Source organism: Scardinius erythrophthalmus (assembly GCF_964197995.2).
Source record: "Scardinius erythrophthalmus genome assembly, chromosome: 1".
Lineage (NCBI taxonomy): Eukaryota > Metazoa > Chordata > Actinopteri > Cypriniformes > Leuciscidae > Scardinius > Scardinius erythrophthalmus.
The window spans coordinates 32,205,803-32,219,571 of record NC_138221.1 but is presented as its reverse complement, the minus strand read 5'-3'; the positions used below and the strand labels follow the sequence as shown (position 1 = coordinate 32,219,571).

Sequence of the window (13,769 nt, the reverse complement as noted above, 5' to 3'; positions counted from 1 at the left end):
TTTTGAAGTATTTAAGGCAAAAAGTTTTGATGTGAGAAAGACCAATGTGAAACAGCAAATACCATATGGTTCCAGCAAAGTGTAATAAATACACGAAATTTATGTGACGATTCGCAAACTAATAATGACTTTAGATCGATTCATTTTGATGAATATCTAAAACTTTGTGATACTTTGTCTCCTTTTTTTTCAGTTATCTAAACTTATTTTATTTTAAATTTACATTACAATTTAGATGAGATTTATATTATAATGATGTTTTTGATGTTTTTTTTTTATTTATTTCCAGAATAAATTTTATATGTGATAAACTGTCTTTTGAAATGTATTCCTGGTTTATTGTCAGTAGTAGGGTCACAGTTCTCCCTATATTTGTGGATGCCTGTATTGTGTCATCATCCACATCTGTGTTCACTTGATTGTGTTTTCTTTTGATTAACATGTCTGCCATATTTCAAATCAGAATAAAATGAGGAGTGTCAGTGTGTGTGACAGAAGAAACTACAGCAGGTTTATCAGCCTGAATGATGGGAGGGACTGTGTCTGTTCACGTGTTACAAGAGAAAGTGGAAATAAACCAGGAAGGATCTCCTTACGATCGTACTAAACTTTCATATGGACACAATTTATTAAGACACTCTTGAGAACACAGTGAATGTTGAGTTGAAGGTAAGTCATGGAAGAATCAGAAACACATTTACCTGAAGTCTGGCATGAGCGTGACTTGAGGAGCATGTTTGAGTTCAACAGGTTTAATGCATATAATACTTAATCTTGTAAATAAATGAAAGGTTTTTGAATCAAAATTATAGATATATTTGCATTTTTGAAAATGAAATCCTGATTCAACAACCTTCAACATGTGTTTATATGTATTTATAAGTGCTACATGTAGATTCACATTGTGTATTTATATCCTGTTTTGTCTTGACCCGTTTAACCGGTTTTCTTTGAACAGAAAGTGATTGTAAATGTGCATCTCGGTTTGGGACAGAAGGTTTAGTGTAAGTATTATTCTAAGGCAAAAAGCATGTATGCTGACAGACTTTTCTGTAATGTTTTCTCTTTTTTCATATTTTATTTTTAGCATCTGTGTCTCAGAGATGAAGTTCATTTGTTTGACTCTCCTGCTTGTTAGTGGAATTACAGATTCAAGATCTGGTAATTTATTCATCATTGTGAATAATACTTTATATTTATTGCACATTACTGTTTGTCTGGAACAACATTAGATTAAAAACCTTTAGGATGTGTAGTTCAGATCTGCTCTTTCTCTTGTAACAGAGCAGTATGAAGTAGTGGGACCTCCAGATCCTGTATTTGCTGTAGCTGGTGAAGAAGTGACTCTGCCCTGTTCAGTCAAACCCAACATCAGTGTTGTGGACATGAGAGTGGAGTGGTTTAGACCTGATCTGAAAGACTCACCACTAGTGCATCTCTATGATGATCATGAAGACAGAAACACAGATCAGATTCAGTCCTACAGAGGAAGAACAAAACTGATCCATCAAGAACTACAGAGAGGAAACGCATCACTCAAACTCTCAACAGTCCGAGTCTCTGATGAAGGACATTATGTGTGTTTAATTCAGTCCAAATCCTGGTATGATGACGCCACTGTTGATGTCAGAGTTGAAGGTGAGGAAACCAGTGATAACTAGCATGCTCTTTTCATGGAACAAACTAACTCAAACAATCCAGAATAACTACAGAATGTTCTTGTTGATCTGCAGCTGTAGGAAGTCCTCCAGTGATCACTGTAGATGGGTTTGATCGTTCAGGAGGGCTTCGTCTACAGTGTGAATCTGAAGGTTGGTATCCTGAACCTGATCTTGAGTGGCTGGACAGTGAAGGAGTCAGTTTGAGTTCAGAAACTCCAGAGACACACAGAAACTCAGACAGATTCAGTGTCAAACACACCATCATTGTTTATCACAGTGGCAAGATTCACTGCAGAGTCAAACTGAGACATCACATGCTGGAGACACTGATTAACACCACAAGTAAGTAATGACACATCTGTTAATGTACATTGTACTTGTCTGTCATGTTCTCATGACATTTTTAGTAAAATAATGAATGATTATCAGCTTATTGTGAGAAGCTAAGTAAAAGCAATAGCAGCATTAGGTTTATAATAGAGTTTTGTATCAACATTTACCGTGTATGTGTCATTCAGATCTGAACATTATGTGCTTATTTACTGTTTTGTTTTGCAGATAATAGGATTATTTCTTGGAGGACGTCAGTCATCCTGATTTTAGTTATAGTTGTGCTTGTTGTGATTGCTGGAATACTGATAGCTGTGTTCGCTTATAAAAACAGAGGTAAAGTTCTTGTTTTCTTACTATTTTATATGTTTTATGTTAATAAATATGGCAAGATTATAATCATCTGCATAACTGAAACACACACAGACATCAACAATCAGCACATGAATCTCAACAGTTTTGACAATCAAAAGTTTCATGTCGCAGTGCATGCTGGGTGCCAGCATAGTACAAAACTCCCAGCATGCATTGCAGCATGAATAAATTATACAGCTGAATGGTCTTACCATTTTCTGTGTTTGCTTGTTTTTTTGCTAATTTTTTTTGTTGACTTTTTCTGTAGCCTGTTTTGTGATTTTCAGAGTATTATAATTGTTTTGATTGTCACCATTGTTCATGGGCTGATATTTGATGTCAGTGATGTTATAACTCTGTTTTTGTTCATGATGTGTTTTTAATATCTTCATTATAACTGAAGGCTGTTTGAACTATTGCTGTTGATTCACAGTGGTATACATGTAAAGTTTAAGTGTGTTAATAATGTAACACTTTTGATAAAGGATTGGACACTGGATGAGATCAAGAGACTCATCCGAGGTTCTTGTTTTCTTGTTATTTTATGTTTTATGTAAATAAATATGGCAGCCTGGGGATAGTTTTTTTTTACATTTCTTATTTCTATTTATGAACATCAGACATACATCAACAATGAATCAAGAGACCACAAGTGTTTCCCGAAAGCATCGTTAGCCAACTATGGTCGCAATTTCCGTCGTTATCAGCATAGTTCAACGATTTGGTGTTTCCCGAAACCATCGTTCCAACGAACGTTCGCAAACAGCATCGCAAACTTGTGTGGTTGGAACGACAGCTCTTGAGCTGTGGTTAGAAGCATAGTTTCTAGTTTACATAAGATGTAGACTGAATAAATCATTATCTTTAGCAAAATAAGCAAGCTAACATTCAGTACAACCCGTGTTATTTATTTAGAATACATACAAGTGTAATTTATGTCTTTTAGTTTGTTAAGAGATTTAAAGCACCTTTTTTGAAGACTGCGCATGTGCGAACGTGCTCTACTATGTAAGAACGAGCCAAATATTGAGTCTGGTAATAAAGCAAAATAACTGAGAAAAATTAGAAATGGTTTTCAGATGCCATGTCTGTAACTTATATGACAAAATCTAGCGTCAAAATCTATATGACAAAATTGTAATTAATCTCAAACAGATTAATTAAAATAAGTTATTAGTCCACCACGTGCGAGACGTCATAAACCAACGTGGTTGAACGATACTTTGCGACATACGGTTTCGGGAAACAGTCGTGACTAGCTAGTTGATTTCTCCAACGATGCATCGTACTATAGTTAAGTAGCGGGCTATATAGTTGTACGGGAAACACACCCCTGGTTAGTAATAAATGTAATGATGTGTAATGGCTGGAAGTCAGTTGTAGTTCTTGTGTTTCTGCTCATCTCTTCTCCTTTTCTGTTCTTCTTGTTTCTCTTTCCTTCAGTGATTCTGCTTCAGAGCACTTCATTATCTCATTTACTCATTAATGTTCTGTTGGGATTGAAAGGGTTTCTGTTGTCTGAGTTGTTGTGGGTCATTGTGTTTAAGAGTAGAGTCTGTGCTTCAGTCCAGCAGAAGATCATGAAATACTGATGTTATTCTGACTGTTGCTTTATTTAAAACCAGTAACTGTGTAGTTGAAGTGATAAGCTATTTGCTAATTATATTAGTTCATGCATGTGTGCTGTTATCTGAAAGAGATTAGTGTTAAATTGATTGTTTTAATGTTTTTGTTTAATTTGGTTCACTTTCCTAAAATAATTTTTTTGTGGATTCTAAAGATTTTATTGATTTGATTGATTTGCAGTTTATATGGCTGACATCAGATAGCTTATTATTTGCTGTTAGAAATTAATTTAAATGGTACACTGTAAAAAAAAAATAAGTTATGACAACATATGTATATTATACATATATTATACAACAATTTTTTTCAAGTCAGTTTAATGTAATTTAAGGTAAACATCCAAGTTGATTGTACTTACATTTTTAAGTCAGCATATATTATTTTTTTACAGTGTAATAAAAAAGTTATCAACTGAAACATTTAAAATAAAATAATCATTTACAATTTAAATAAAAAAAAACAACTGAAATAAAATAATTATTTGGTTGAACTACAAAAATAAGCCAAATTAGGCGAAATGAAAATGAACTTTGGTATAGAAAACTTAAAAAGTTCACTTTACTTTCATAGTTATTTAAACTAAATTTATAAGTTCAAAAAAACATTTTATTTTCAAGTTGAAAATACTATGTAAATACAGTTTAACTGAGTCCATGTAAAAAGATAACCCCAAAAGTAAAGTGTTGACAGTGCATGTATGACAGGTATCGGCTCACGCTTCATCTTCACTGATGTGAAGAACTGAGGAAAATGGCTTTGTCTCAAACACTATGGAAGGAAATATATAAGCTTTATATTTAATACTGTTTTCTCTTCTTCATATCTTTATCCTGAATTTTCTTCAGCACACAAACAACTACAGGATGAGCACAGGATCATTCAGAATGAGAAGAGCCGAATACAACACGGTGAATCTGTCTTTATTAACTCATTTAATTCAGTATTAATGTCAAGTCTGGTTTTTTTTATCCACAGAATATTTAATAAAGTCATTATGCATTCACACACTTGTATATCTCCTGCAATTTGTAGTTATTGTTCCTCAATCAGAAATTATATCTTATTAATGCTCATGTTGTCTGAATTGTTTTCTCTTGTCTTTATTCTGAATATTTTTCAGCACACGATCAACTGCAGGATGAGAAGAGCCGAATACAACACGGTGAATCTGTCTTTATTAACTCATTTAATTCAGTATTAATGTCAAGTCTGTTTTTTTTATCCACAGAATATTTAATAAACAGTCATTATGCATTCACACACTTGTATATCTCCTGCAATTTGTAGTTATTGTTCCTCAATCAGAAATTATATCTTATTAATGTTCATGTTGTCTGAATTGTGTTTTCACTTGTCTTTATTCTGAATTTTCTTCAGCACACGATCAACTGCAGGATGAGAAGAGCCGAATACAACACGGTGAATCTGTCTTTATTAACTCATTTAATTCAGTATTAATGTCAAGTCTGTTTTTTTTTTATCCACAGAATATTTAATAAACAGTCATTATGCATTCACACACTTGTATATCTCCTGCAATTTGTAGTTATTGTTCCTCAATCAGAAATTATATCTTATTAATGCTCATGTTGTCTGAATTGTGTTTTCACTTGTCTTTATTCTGAATTTTCTTCAGCACACGATCAACTACAGGATGAGAAGAGCCGAATACAACATGGTAAATCTGTCTTTAATAAGTTATTAATTAATTTTTCATTTAAAGTCTGTTTACAGCCATAAAATATCTACTCAACAGACTGTGTGTATTAATTTAGTTTGTGTATATATTGGGTCCTATAAATGGTTATCAGTTGTATATAATGTATATTTATTTAGTCACTGATGTACTTATGATTCTTTGATTTGTGCACCCAGAATGCATTGCAGCATGAAGCTGATTATTGATTGTCACCATCAGAGATTCATACGCTGATTCTTTGTCTGTGTGTGTCTAAATAATAGCTCAAAACTTAAACACCAATAATCATAATGAATTAAAAAAAATATATATATTATTTTCAAGAAAAAAAAAATCAACATAGAGCTCAGTCTGTTAATCATCAGAAACAGCTATTATAAACTTGTCAAAATAAATAAAGGCAGTCTGGTTATTAATAAGTCAAGTCAAGTCACCTGTATTTATATATCGCTTTTTACAATTCAGATTGTATCAAAGCAGCTTCACAGTGATAACATGAAAATAATACAACAAAGTTTGTTTCTAAAAGAAAATTGCATCATCGTCCACCTTAAATAAGGCAGATCAATAATAAGCTGGTAATGCTGTTTGTGGAGTTGTTTAATCCTCTTCTGCTGAGATCTTCACAGATTTAATTGATTTGATTTGTAGTTTATATGTTTCAATGGCTGACATCAGATTGCTTATTATTTGCTGTAGAAATTAATTTTAAATGGGAATGTAAAAAGATGTCAACCGAAACATGACTGAAAACATTTTAAATAAACTAATCAATTACAATTGAAATAAAAGAACAATTGAAATAAAATAATCATTTATTTGGTCGAACTAAGAAAATAAGCAAAATTATGTGAATTATTATGAACTTTGGTATTGAAAATGTAAAAAGTAAGTTCACTTTCAGAAAATTATTTAAACTAAATGTATAAGTTAAAATAAATAAATTTGTCATGTTTAAAATACTAAGTAAATACAACTTAACATTTTGAGTTATCTTTTTTTCAGTTAAGTAAAATGTTGACAGTGTAGTACAGGCATAAGACAGGTATTAATTAATTGTTTATTTAAAGTCTGTTTTCAGCCATACAATATCTTCTTAAAGGAGAACTCCGGTCAATTTTAACATTGAGCTCATTTCTTTGTACATTTTGAGTGCTGTCAATACAGAGAACAACGACAAAAATCGGAGTTGCCTACACCGAGTTATTCTATTTTTAAAATTTGCACCCTGTTGACTTCAATGGGGCAAGTACTAAACCTGCTTTTAGCCTCTTAACATCCTTGATGTGTCATTACAAGTGCACAGGTCATGTGAGTGATTCCTTCAGAGTGAACACGAGTGAATCTGACTGCAGTAGATGTGAAAGATATGTATAAAAATGATGTTATTTAAGCCAGCGCAAATACCTGTGTTTACATCCTGTTTTCGGTTGAAGTCCAAAGTAGTCGATTGCCGAGTTCACGCGCGTGATCATAGGTAACTAAACCTATGCACATGAACTCGGCAATCGACTACTTTGGACTTCAACCGAAAACAGGATGTAAACACAGGTATTTGCGCTGGCTTAAATAACATAATTTTTATACATATCTTTCACATCTACTGCAGTCAGATTCACTCATGTTCACTCAGAAGGAATCACTCACATGACCTGTGCACTTGTAATGACACATCAAGGATGTTAAGAGGCTAAAAGCAGGTTTAGTACTTGCCCCATTAAAGTCAACAGGGTGCAAATTTTAAAAATAGAATAACTCGGTGTAGGCAACTCCGATTTTTGTCGTTGTTCTCTGTATTGACAGCACTCCAAATGTACAAAAAATGAGCTCAATGTTAAAATTGACCGGAGTTCTCCTTTAACAGACTGTGTGTATTAATTTAGTTTGTGTATATCTTGGGTCCTGTAAATGGTTACCAGTTGTTTATATAATGAATATTTATTCAGTCCCAGATGTACTTGTGTGATGTTAACACATCCCATAAACAACTAAATGATTTGTTTGTCAGAGTTATAAAAATTATGTAATTTCAATGTTATTTTCACATATTGTTCACTATTTTTCAGATTTTTCTTTAGAACGTGATCAACTTTTACAAAGTCAGAAGATTATTGTAACACAAGGTGAATTTGTTTATAGCTTTATTAAAATATGAATTGCTTTTTAATTTTTTAGCAAAACAATTAATGAATATACTGTGCATTCATATGTCTACACTATTCATTATATTTGATTGTAAGATACATTTATTATAAGATATAAAGTCTTCTTGGATTTTGTTGCTCTTCATGTGGTGATTAAAATTATTGATCTCATTATTGATCTAGAGATTAATTCTGTTATGAGCATATAATTTCATAATTTCTGTTTTTAGCTGTCCCACATTTGAGAAAACACATGGGTGAGTAAAATCTATGCATGTTCTTTGACATAATTATTTATTTTAATAATTGTATTTTCCCAAATCATCATGTCAAATATGTATTAATATATGTATTCAATGTTTTTAAGAGATTGATATAATGCACTGCATAAATGCAATCAAACGTCTCAGGCTCTTTGACTCACAAGCAGAACTTACAACACATGCTACACATGCTAGCAGTGAGTAGTTACATGCTAATAGGGATTAAGTGTTAAAACATGCTAAAACACTAACTAATTAGGAAAACATGATAAAAACAACTCAAAATATGCTAGCATAAAGTTAACAACATGCTAACTCATGTTAGTATCGCCTAGTTTTGTGTTAAAACTATAAACATGTTAAAAACTATAAAAACTCCATAGTAACCATCTGTGACAAAGCAACTGTCTAGCAACACCATAATACCACAGGGAACACCATAGCAACCACCCACAATACCATAACAACCACTTAGAATTGCACTAGAAACAAACCTGAACACCCATTTTCCATTAAAACAGTAATATACCGTAGAAAACAATGTATTTTGGGTTATATTTGTAGTTTTCGCGAAAGTAGCCTACAGGAATATACTGTGAATTAACAGCGCTCAAAGTCGACACACAGACTGTGTTCCAAATCACACCCTATACCCTCATTCACTATTCCCTACATTAATTCACTAATATAGTCCACTTGAATGAAAAAAAAGTGAGTGAATTCACAAACTGATGAACATGCTGAACCCATGCTGGGTTCCAGGATAGTATACAATTCCCAGTATGAAAAAAAGAGACAGAAATAAAGTCATACTGGTTAAAGGGTTACTTCAGGATTTAGCATTAAGCTTTGTATTAGTAGAAAACCTGTAGTATTTTCGAATTACCATGCTTTCCCCCCTCATATCCCCCTGAGAGGAGAGATTTATGTATTTTTTGTCTGGAAAAAATCCTCCGATGACGCAAAAATCGTCATTTTGCGTCATCGGAGGATTTTCTGTCCAGAGGCTAAAGACTACAGCCAGTAGATGGCGTTGTTCCGCATGTTTTCAACCCGCCCATACAGGGTGGGATCTCACTCACAGAATGTACACAGTATCAGCCGTCTTTCTTTGGAAGCTAAGCTAGCATGCTTTTGTTCTGTGGAGAAAGCTGAATAATAGGAGAAAGCTGAGTAAGTAGGGGTTACCATCTTCCTTTTCCCGGACTTGTCCGGAGGGCGAGATCGTTCAAAATGTCCGGGATTCGGCTTTTGCGTTCTGCGGTCGCCATTCATTGTTTACATGCATGCACACCTCTCGTTTCAATCTAACTGAATTAATTCCGATCGGTGAATCTGACTGTAGTGTTTACATGAACGCTAAACAAGTGATAGGTTGATGTGCGTTTTAACATTGCTAAGAAAATTTCCGCTCCTCCGTGAGAGATGCGAGACCCGGCGCGTCTCAGTAATGAAGCCACCGGCCTCGCGCCGTTCTCCCGCGGCCGTCAGCCTCGTCCTGCTCGCCACAGTAAACATGATGAATGGCGACTGTAGAACGCAAAAGCCGAATCCCGGACATTTTGGGTCTCTAAATCCCTGGCAAACTCATCACTTACTTAGGCTAGCCTTGTTGTTTTCAACTGTGCTCTCTAACCGGTAGGCGTGGCCTCCTAAGGCAGCGAAGCAAGTGCATTCTGGGAGTTGTTGTCTTTCATCCACATAAGCCAAAAATACATTTTCTGGCTTTTCTCAGTCTAGAAAGCTCCAAATTAAAAAATTTCTCCACATTTCTTCTACTTAAATGACCTATTTTAAATACACATTCATCTTCCCAGAGGTGAAGTATCCCTTTAATAATAAGTGTAATAATGTGTAATGGCTGGAAGTCAGTTGTAGTTCTTGTGTTTCTCTCGTTTTGTGTTCTAGTGTTCCTCTTTCTTTCAGTGATTCTGCTTGTTAACAGCAGATGTTCATCACTAATGCTCAACAATCACTTACATATTCTCTTAATTATCTCACTGCAACACTGCGTCAATGCTACTTTTACTCTTTGTAGTGTGGATTTTCCAGTGAAGTTGAAAGGGTTAACAGTGTAAGATAAAAAGACACCCACAAAATGTATTTTAACAGTAATAAACTGTAAGTTATAAAACAGGTATATACTGGCAACACTGTTGCCAGTAGTTTACTGTAATTTTTTGTGTTTTTTGGGTCACTATTGTGCTGAAGAGTAGAGTCTGTGCTTCAGTCCAGGGGAAGATCTACATTGATGATATGCTGCATGTTGCTTTAACAGGCGATGATTGTAGTTGCTGGTCTAGTGGAAATGTCTTTATTTATTATTTATCTCAAATCAAATAATTGCTCACATTATTAGTGCATTATACATTTTAGTTAATACATTTAAACGACACTTGGTCAATTAAAGGCAGTCGGTTTCTGCAAGTGAAATTAGTTAACTTTTTACAGTAATTGCCAGTATTTGACTGTAAAAAAAGCCTGGTAACAATGCCCAAGAAACCAACGAGAATACCCCATAGCCAGGGCTGGACTGGGACAGAAAATCGGCCCTGGCATTTTGGCCCAGACTGGCCCACTACATATGATCATAAACACCACCCATCTTTGCACGCCTTTGAATATGTTTTTGTTTAACTCCTATTCATTAAAACCGCTAATGCCATGTAATGAGTGAGTATAAACGAGTGAGAGTTAACAGATGAAATAAGTACAAAATTGTAATTTATTAATACAGTCGAACTATACTCCACAGTGATGAATCCAAAAAACAAGCTATAAGCTGCATTGACAGTGTTTCTCAAAGGAATTTTGGTAAAACTGTGGTGGGTGGACCTCAGTCCTTCTAGGGGGGTTTGGGGGCATGGTCCCCCTAAGAAATTTTTTTGCATTTTAATGTTAAATTCATCAATCTGGTGCAGTTTGAGGGTTCAAAATTAAAAGCTCCAACCCATATTCAGTGTGCAAGTATAACAAAGAAAACAAATCAAACCTCTTTTAATAACAGTGTCTGTCTATATTACACTACTACATAATAATAGTTATAATATTAATCTCATGATAGTAGCCTATATATTGTAAAAAATAATGCACCGAAAAATAAAGAAAACTTTCATAATTAGTTTTGTACTAATTTCTAAACTTGAAAGAGATAAGCACATGATCTTTTATTTTGACGGAAACTGCATCGAGCTTTTATTTTGGCGGAAAACATGGATACAAACGTGTCTCATTAAACTTCTAGTAAATTGCTGTAATTGTCAACTATGCAGATGTGGAAATTATCTGTAACTGGGTTATGGGTTCCTACACTCATAGCCAAAGTGTTTTGAAAGTAGTTCTGCTTACCGCGGACTCTACGTTACACTTTCTCATCTCTCTCTCCTGATCCTCCTCACTATCCTCATCATCAGCCACTGGAGCTGATGAAGGTCCTGCTGCTGCAGAAAACATATATATCTTGACACATTTTACAGCGTCTGCTTGAAGGGCCTGTATCTATTTTTCACGCTATTTCTCTGCACATTCCTTGCGTTTCTTCTCCATCTCTCAGACTATTTTGACAGATACACACTTGACACTGCACGCTCGCTCAGAGCCCAGAGGGGGAGGTGTTTAATGATGTGATTGGCCCAGCCCAGTGTCAATCAAGATAACAACCAATGGGCCGCTGATCTACGCGTTTCATGGGCCGGTCTGTCAGTGGAAAAAAAAACTAACGCTTACCTTTTTTTGACCAATGCATTACACCGGCACTAACCCAGCACTGTCAATTAAACAAAACAAAACGAATGGGCCGCCGATGTACGAGTTTTATGGGCCGTCAAAAAAAAAAAAAAAAAAAAAAAGTATGAGATGTATCGGCCCAAAAGCACGTCGGCCCACCGGGCATTTGCCCGGTATGCCAGATTACCAGTCCAGCCCTGCCCATAGCAACCACCTGGAACACCATAGCAACCACCCATAGCAATCGATCGCACAGCAACCAGCTCAAGTACCCTAGCAACCACATAGATAAAAACCCTGAACACCCTAGCAACTTCAAACCTTTTAGACTACTTCAGACTTTCTGTTCAGGTTTTCTCAAGCCAACTTCAAAGTTGGCTTAAACTTTTTAATCTAGTTTACAATTAATGCAGTATTTTTTTATCTTGTTCTAAAGTTACCAGGATTCTTATAAAAATAAATAATTGTCTTTATTTTATCATTTACTCATCTGTAAAGCAGACTTTTCAATATTTTCAACAGTGAAGGTGACTCTGGATGCTGATACGGCTCATCCACGTCTCATCGTGTCTCATCATGGAAAACAAGTGAGAGATGGAAAGAAAGGACTGAACGCAGTGGATGGGAAAAAATACATGTTTGATGAATATCTTGGTGTTCTCGGGAAGGACGGATTCTCCTCAGGGAGTTTTTACTTTGAGGTGCAGGTGAAGGAACAAACTCAGTGGGATTTAGGAGTGACCAGAGAATCCAGTAACAGGAAGGGCTTGTTCAGTCTGAGTCCTGATGATGGATACTGGACTGTGAGACGGTTTAATGAGAGTTATTGGGCTCGTGACTCTTCACCTGTCCCTCTTTCTCTGAGAGTGGAGCCTCAGAGGATCGGGGTGTTTGTGGATTATGAGGAGGGTCTCGTCTCCTTTTATGATGTGAATTCCATGTCTCATATCTACTCTTACACTGGTCAGTCTTTTAATGAAAAACTTTATCCATTTGTTTGTTTGGGGCAATGGGGGAATGAAAACTCCACACCACTGATTATCTGTGATGATTATTAATGACTTCAGTGAATGAATTTACTTGATCAAGTGAAATAAAAGGAAATACAATACATTAAGTGTAACAGCCACAGATACAAACTATTATTCACAAATGTGGACACAGAAGTGTGTGTGAGGGGTTCATCTGATCACTGTTCTCCATCAGCACCTCCTCATCTCCACTAGATAGTGAATGAAAGTCGTCATGAAGTGCTGATCGCACAGTTAACTGTTCCTCCCTCAATAGTGTTTGGTGTTTGTTGATGAATGTCCAGATTGAGGAAAGCTGGAATCAAAGAACAAGCTCAAATATAAGACATTTTCATGTGTATAAAGTTTTGCACACTTCATCATTCCCACAATGTTTTGAAAATATTTTTGAAATATCTTTTTTGAAATATCAAAATATTTTCATGTCTTTTCAACCCTGTTTTTATTTTTCTATTAAACAGAATCTTGAGATGTTATCAGTGTGTCAGTGAGTATCATAGTGAATCTTTGTGTTTTATACAGTAGATTTTTATTGTTAAAGGCAGGGTAGGCGATTTGTTCCAGAAAAAAAATGTGTTATGCTGGTTGAAAGTCTCTTCAGATAGCAATAATAAGTTAAGTGTTCTAATGTATTTATATAGCCGTGTTTCCACCGAAATTACCCGGAACAATTTGTCCCAGGAACTTTTTTTGCCCCAGACCGGTTGCTTTCTGCATTTACACCTCGGTCTAAAGTACCGGGAAGATTATGTAAATTGCGCGCAACTGCTCCTCCCAGTCTGCGACGGACAGTAATCAGTTTTGAGCGCCACATTTATAATCAGTATGGAGGAGATTCAAACTGTGCTGCAGTTGTTTGTGATATATTGGTTTAGGTTAGAGTTCTTAACGGGCCTGAAAATTACAACCCGACCCAACCCGGCCCGTGGCTTTTA

The 13,769-nt window shown here is 35.2% G+C and overlaps 1 protein-coding gene across 3 annotated transcripts; it reads left to right on the top strand.

The window, feature by feature from the left end:
* Positions 1–556: 556 nt before the first annotated feature.
* LOC308684427 (butyrophilin subfamily 1 member A1-like) lies at positions 557–13,309 on the top strand. Of its 3 annotated transcripts, XM_081355636.1 has the most exons (13): positions 557–669; positions 959–1,004; positions 1,088–1,161; positions 1,285–1,638; positions 1,734–2,003; positions 2,220–2,327; positions 4,817–4,879; positions 5,092–5,133; positions 5,349–5,390; positions 5,608–5,649; positions 7,737–7,793; positions 8,045–8,071; positions 12,326–13,309. In XM_081355636.1, the coding sequence occupies exons 3-13, from the start codon at positions 1,104–1,106 to the stop codon at positions 12,859–12,861; spliced, it is 1,599 nt and encodes a 532-aa protein (XP_081211762.1). In that variant the 5' UTR covers positions 557–669; positions 959–1,004; positions 1,088–1,103; the 3' UTR covers positions 12,862–13,309. The 3 variants fall into 3 exon arrangements, with proteins under 3 accessions (XP_081211762.1, XP_081211763.1, XP_081211764.1); XM_081355637.1 differs by lacking the exon at positions 959–1,004 and having other exon boundaries at positions 606–669; XM_081355638.1 differs by lacking the exons at positions 959–1,004; positions 5,349–5,390 and having other exon boundaries at positions 606–669; positions 12,326–13,303.
* The last annotated feature ends 460 nt before the right edge of the window (positions 13,310–13,769 follow it).

Bases quoted from the DNA above. Each gene is read 5' to 3' on its own strand.
- LOC308684427 (XM_081355636.1), top strand. From the start codon at position 1,104: ATGAAGTTCATTTGTTTGACTCTCCTGCTTGTTAGTGGAATTACAGAT. The intron at 2,004-2,219 runs GTAAGTAATGAC...TTTGTTTTGCAG, and splicing joins GACACTGATTAACACCACAA to ATAATAGGATTATTTCTTGG. The intron at 7,794-8,044 runs GTGAATTTGTTT...TTCTGTTTTTAG, and splicing joins GAAGATTATTGTAACACAAG to CTGTCCCACATTTGAGAAAA.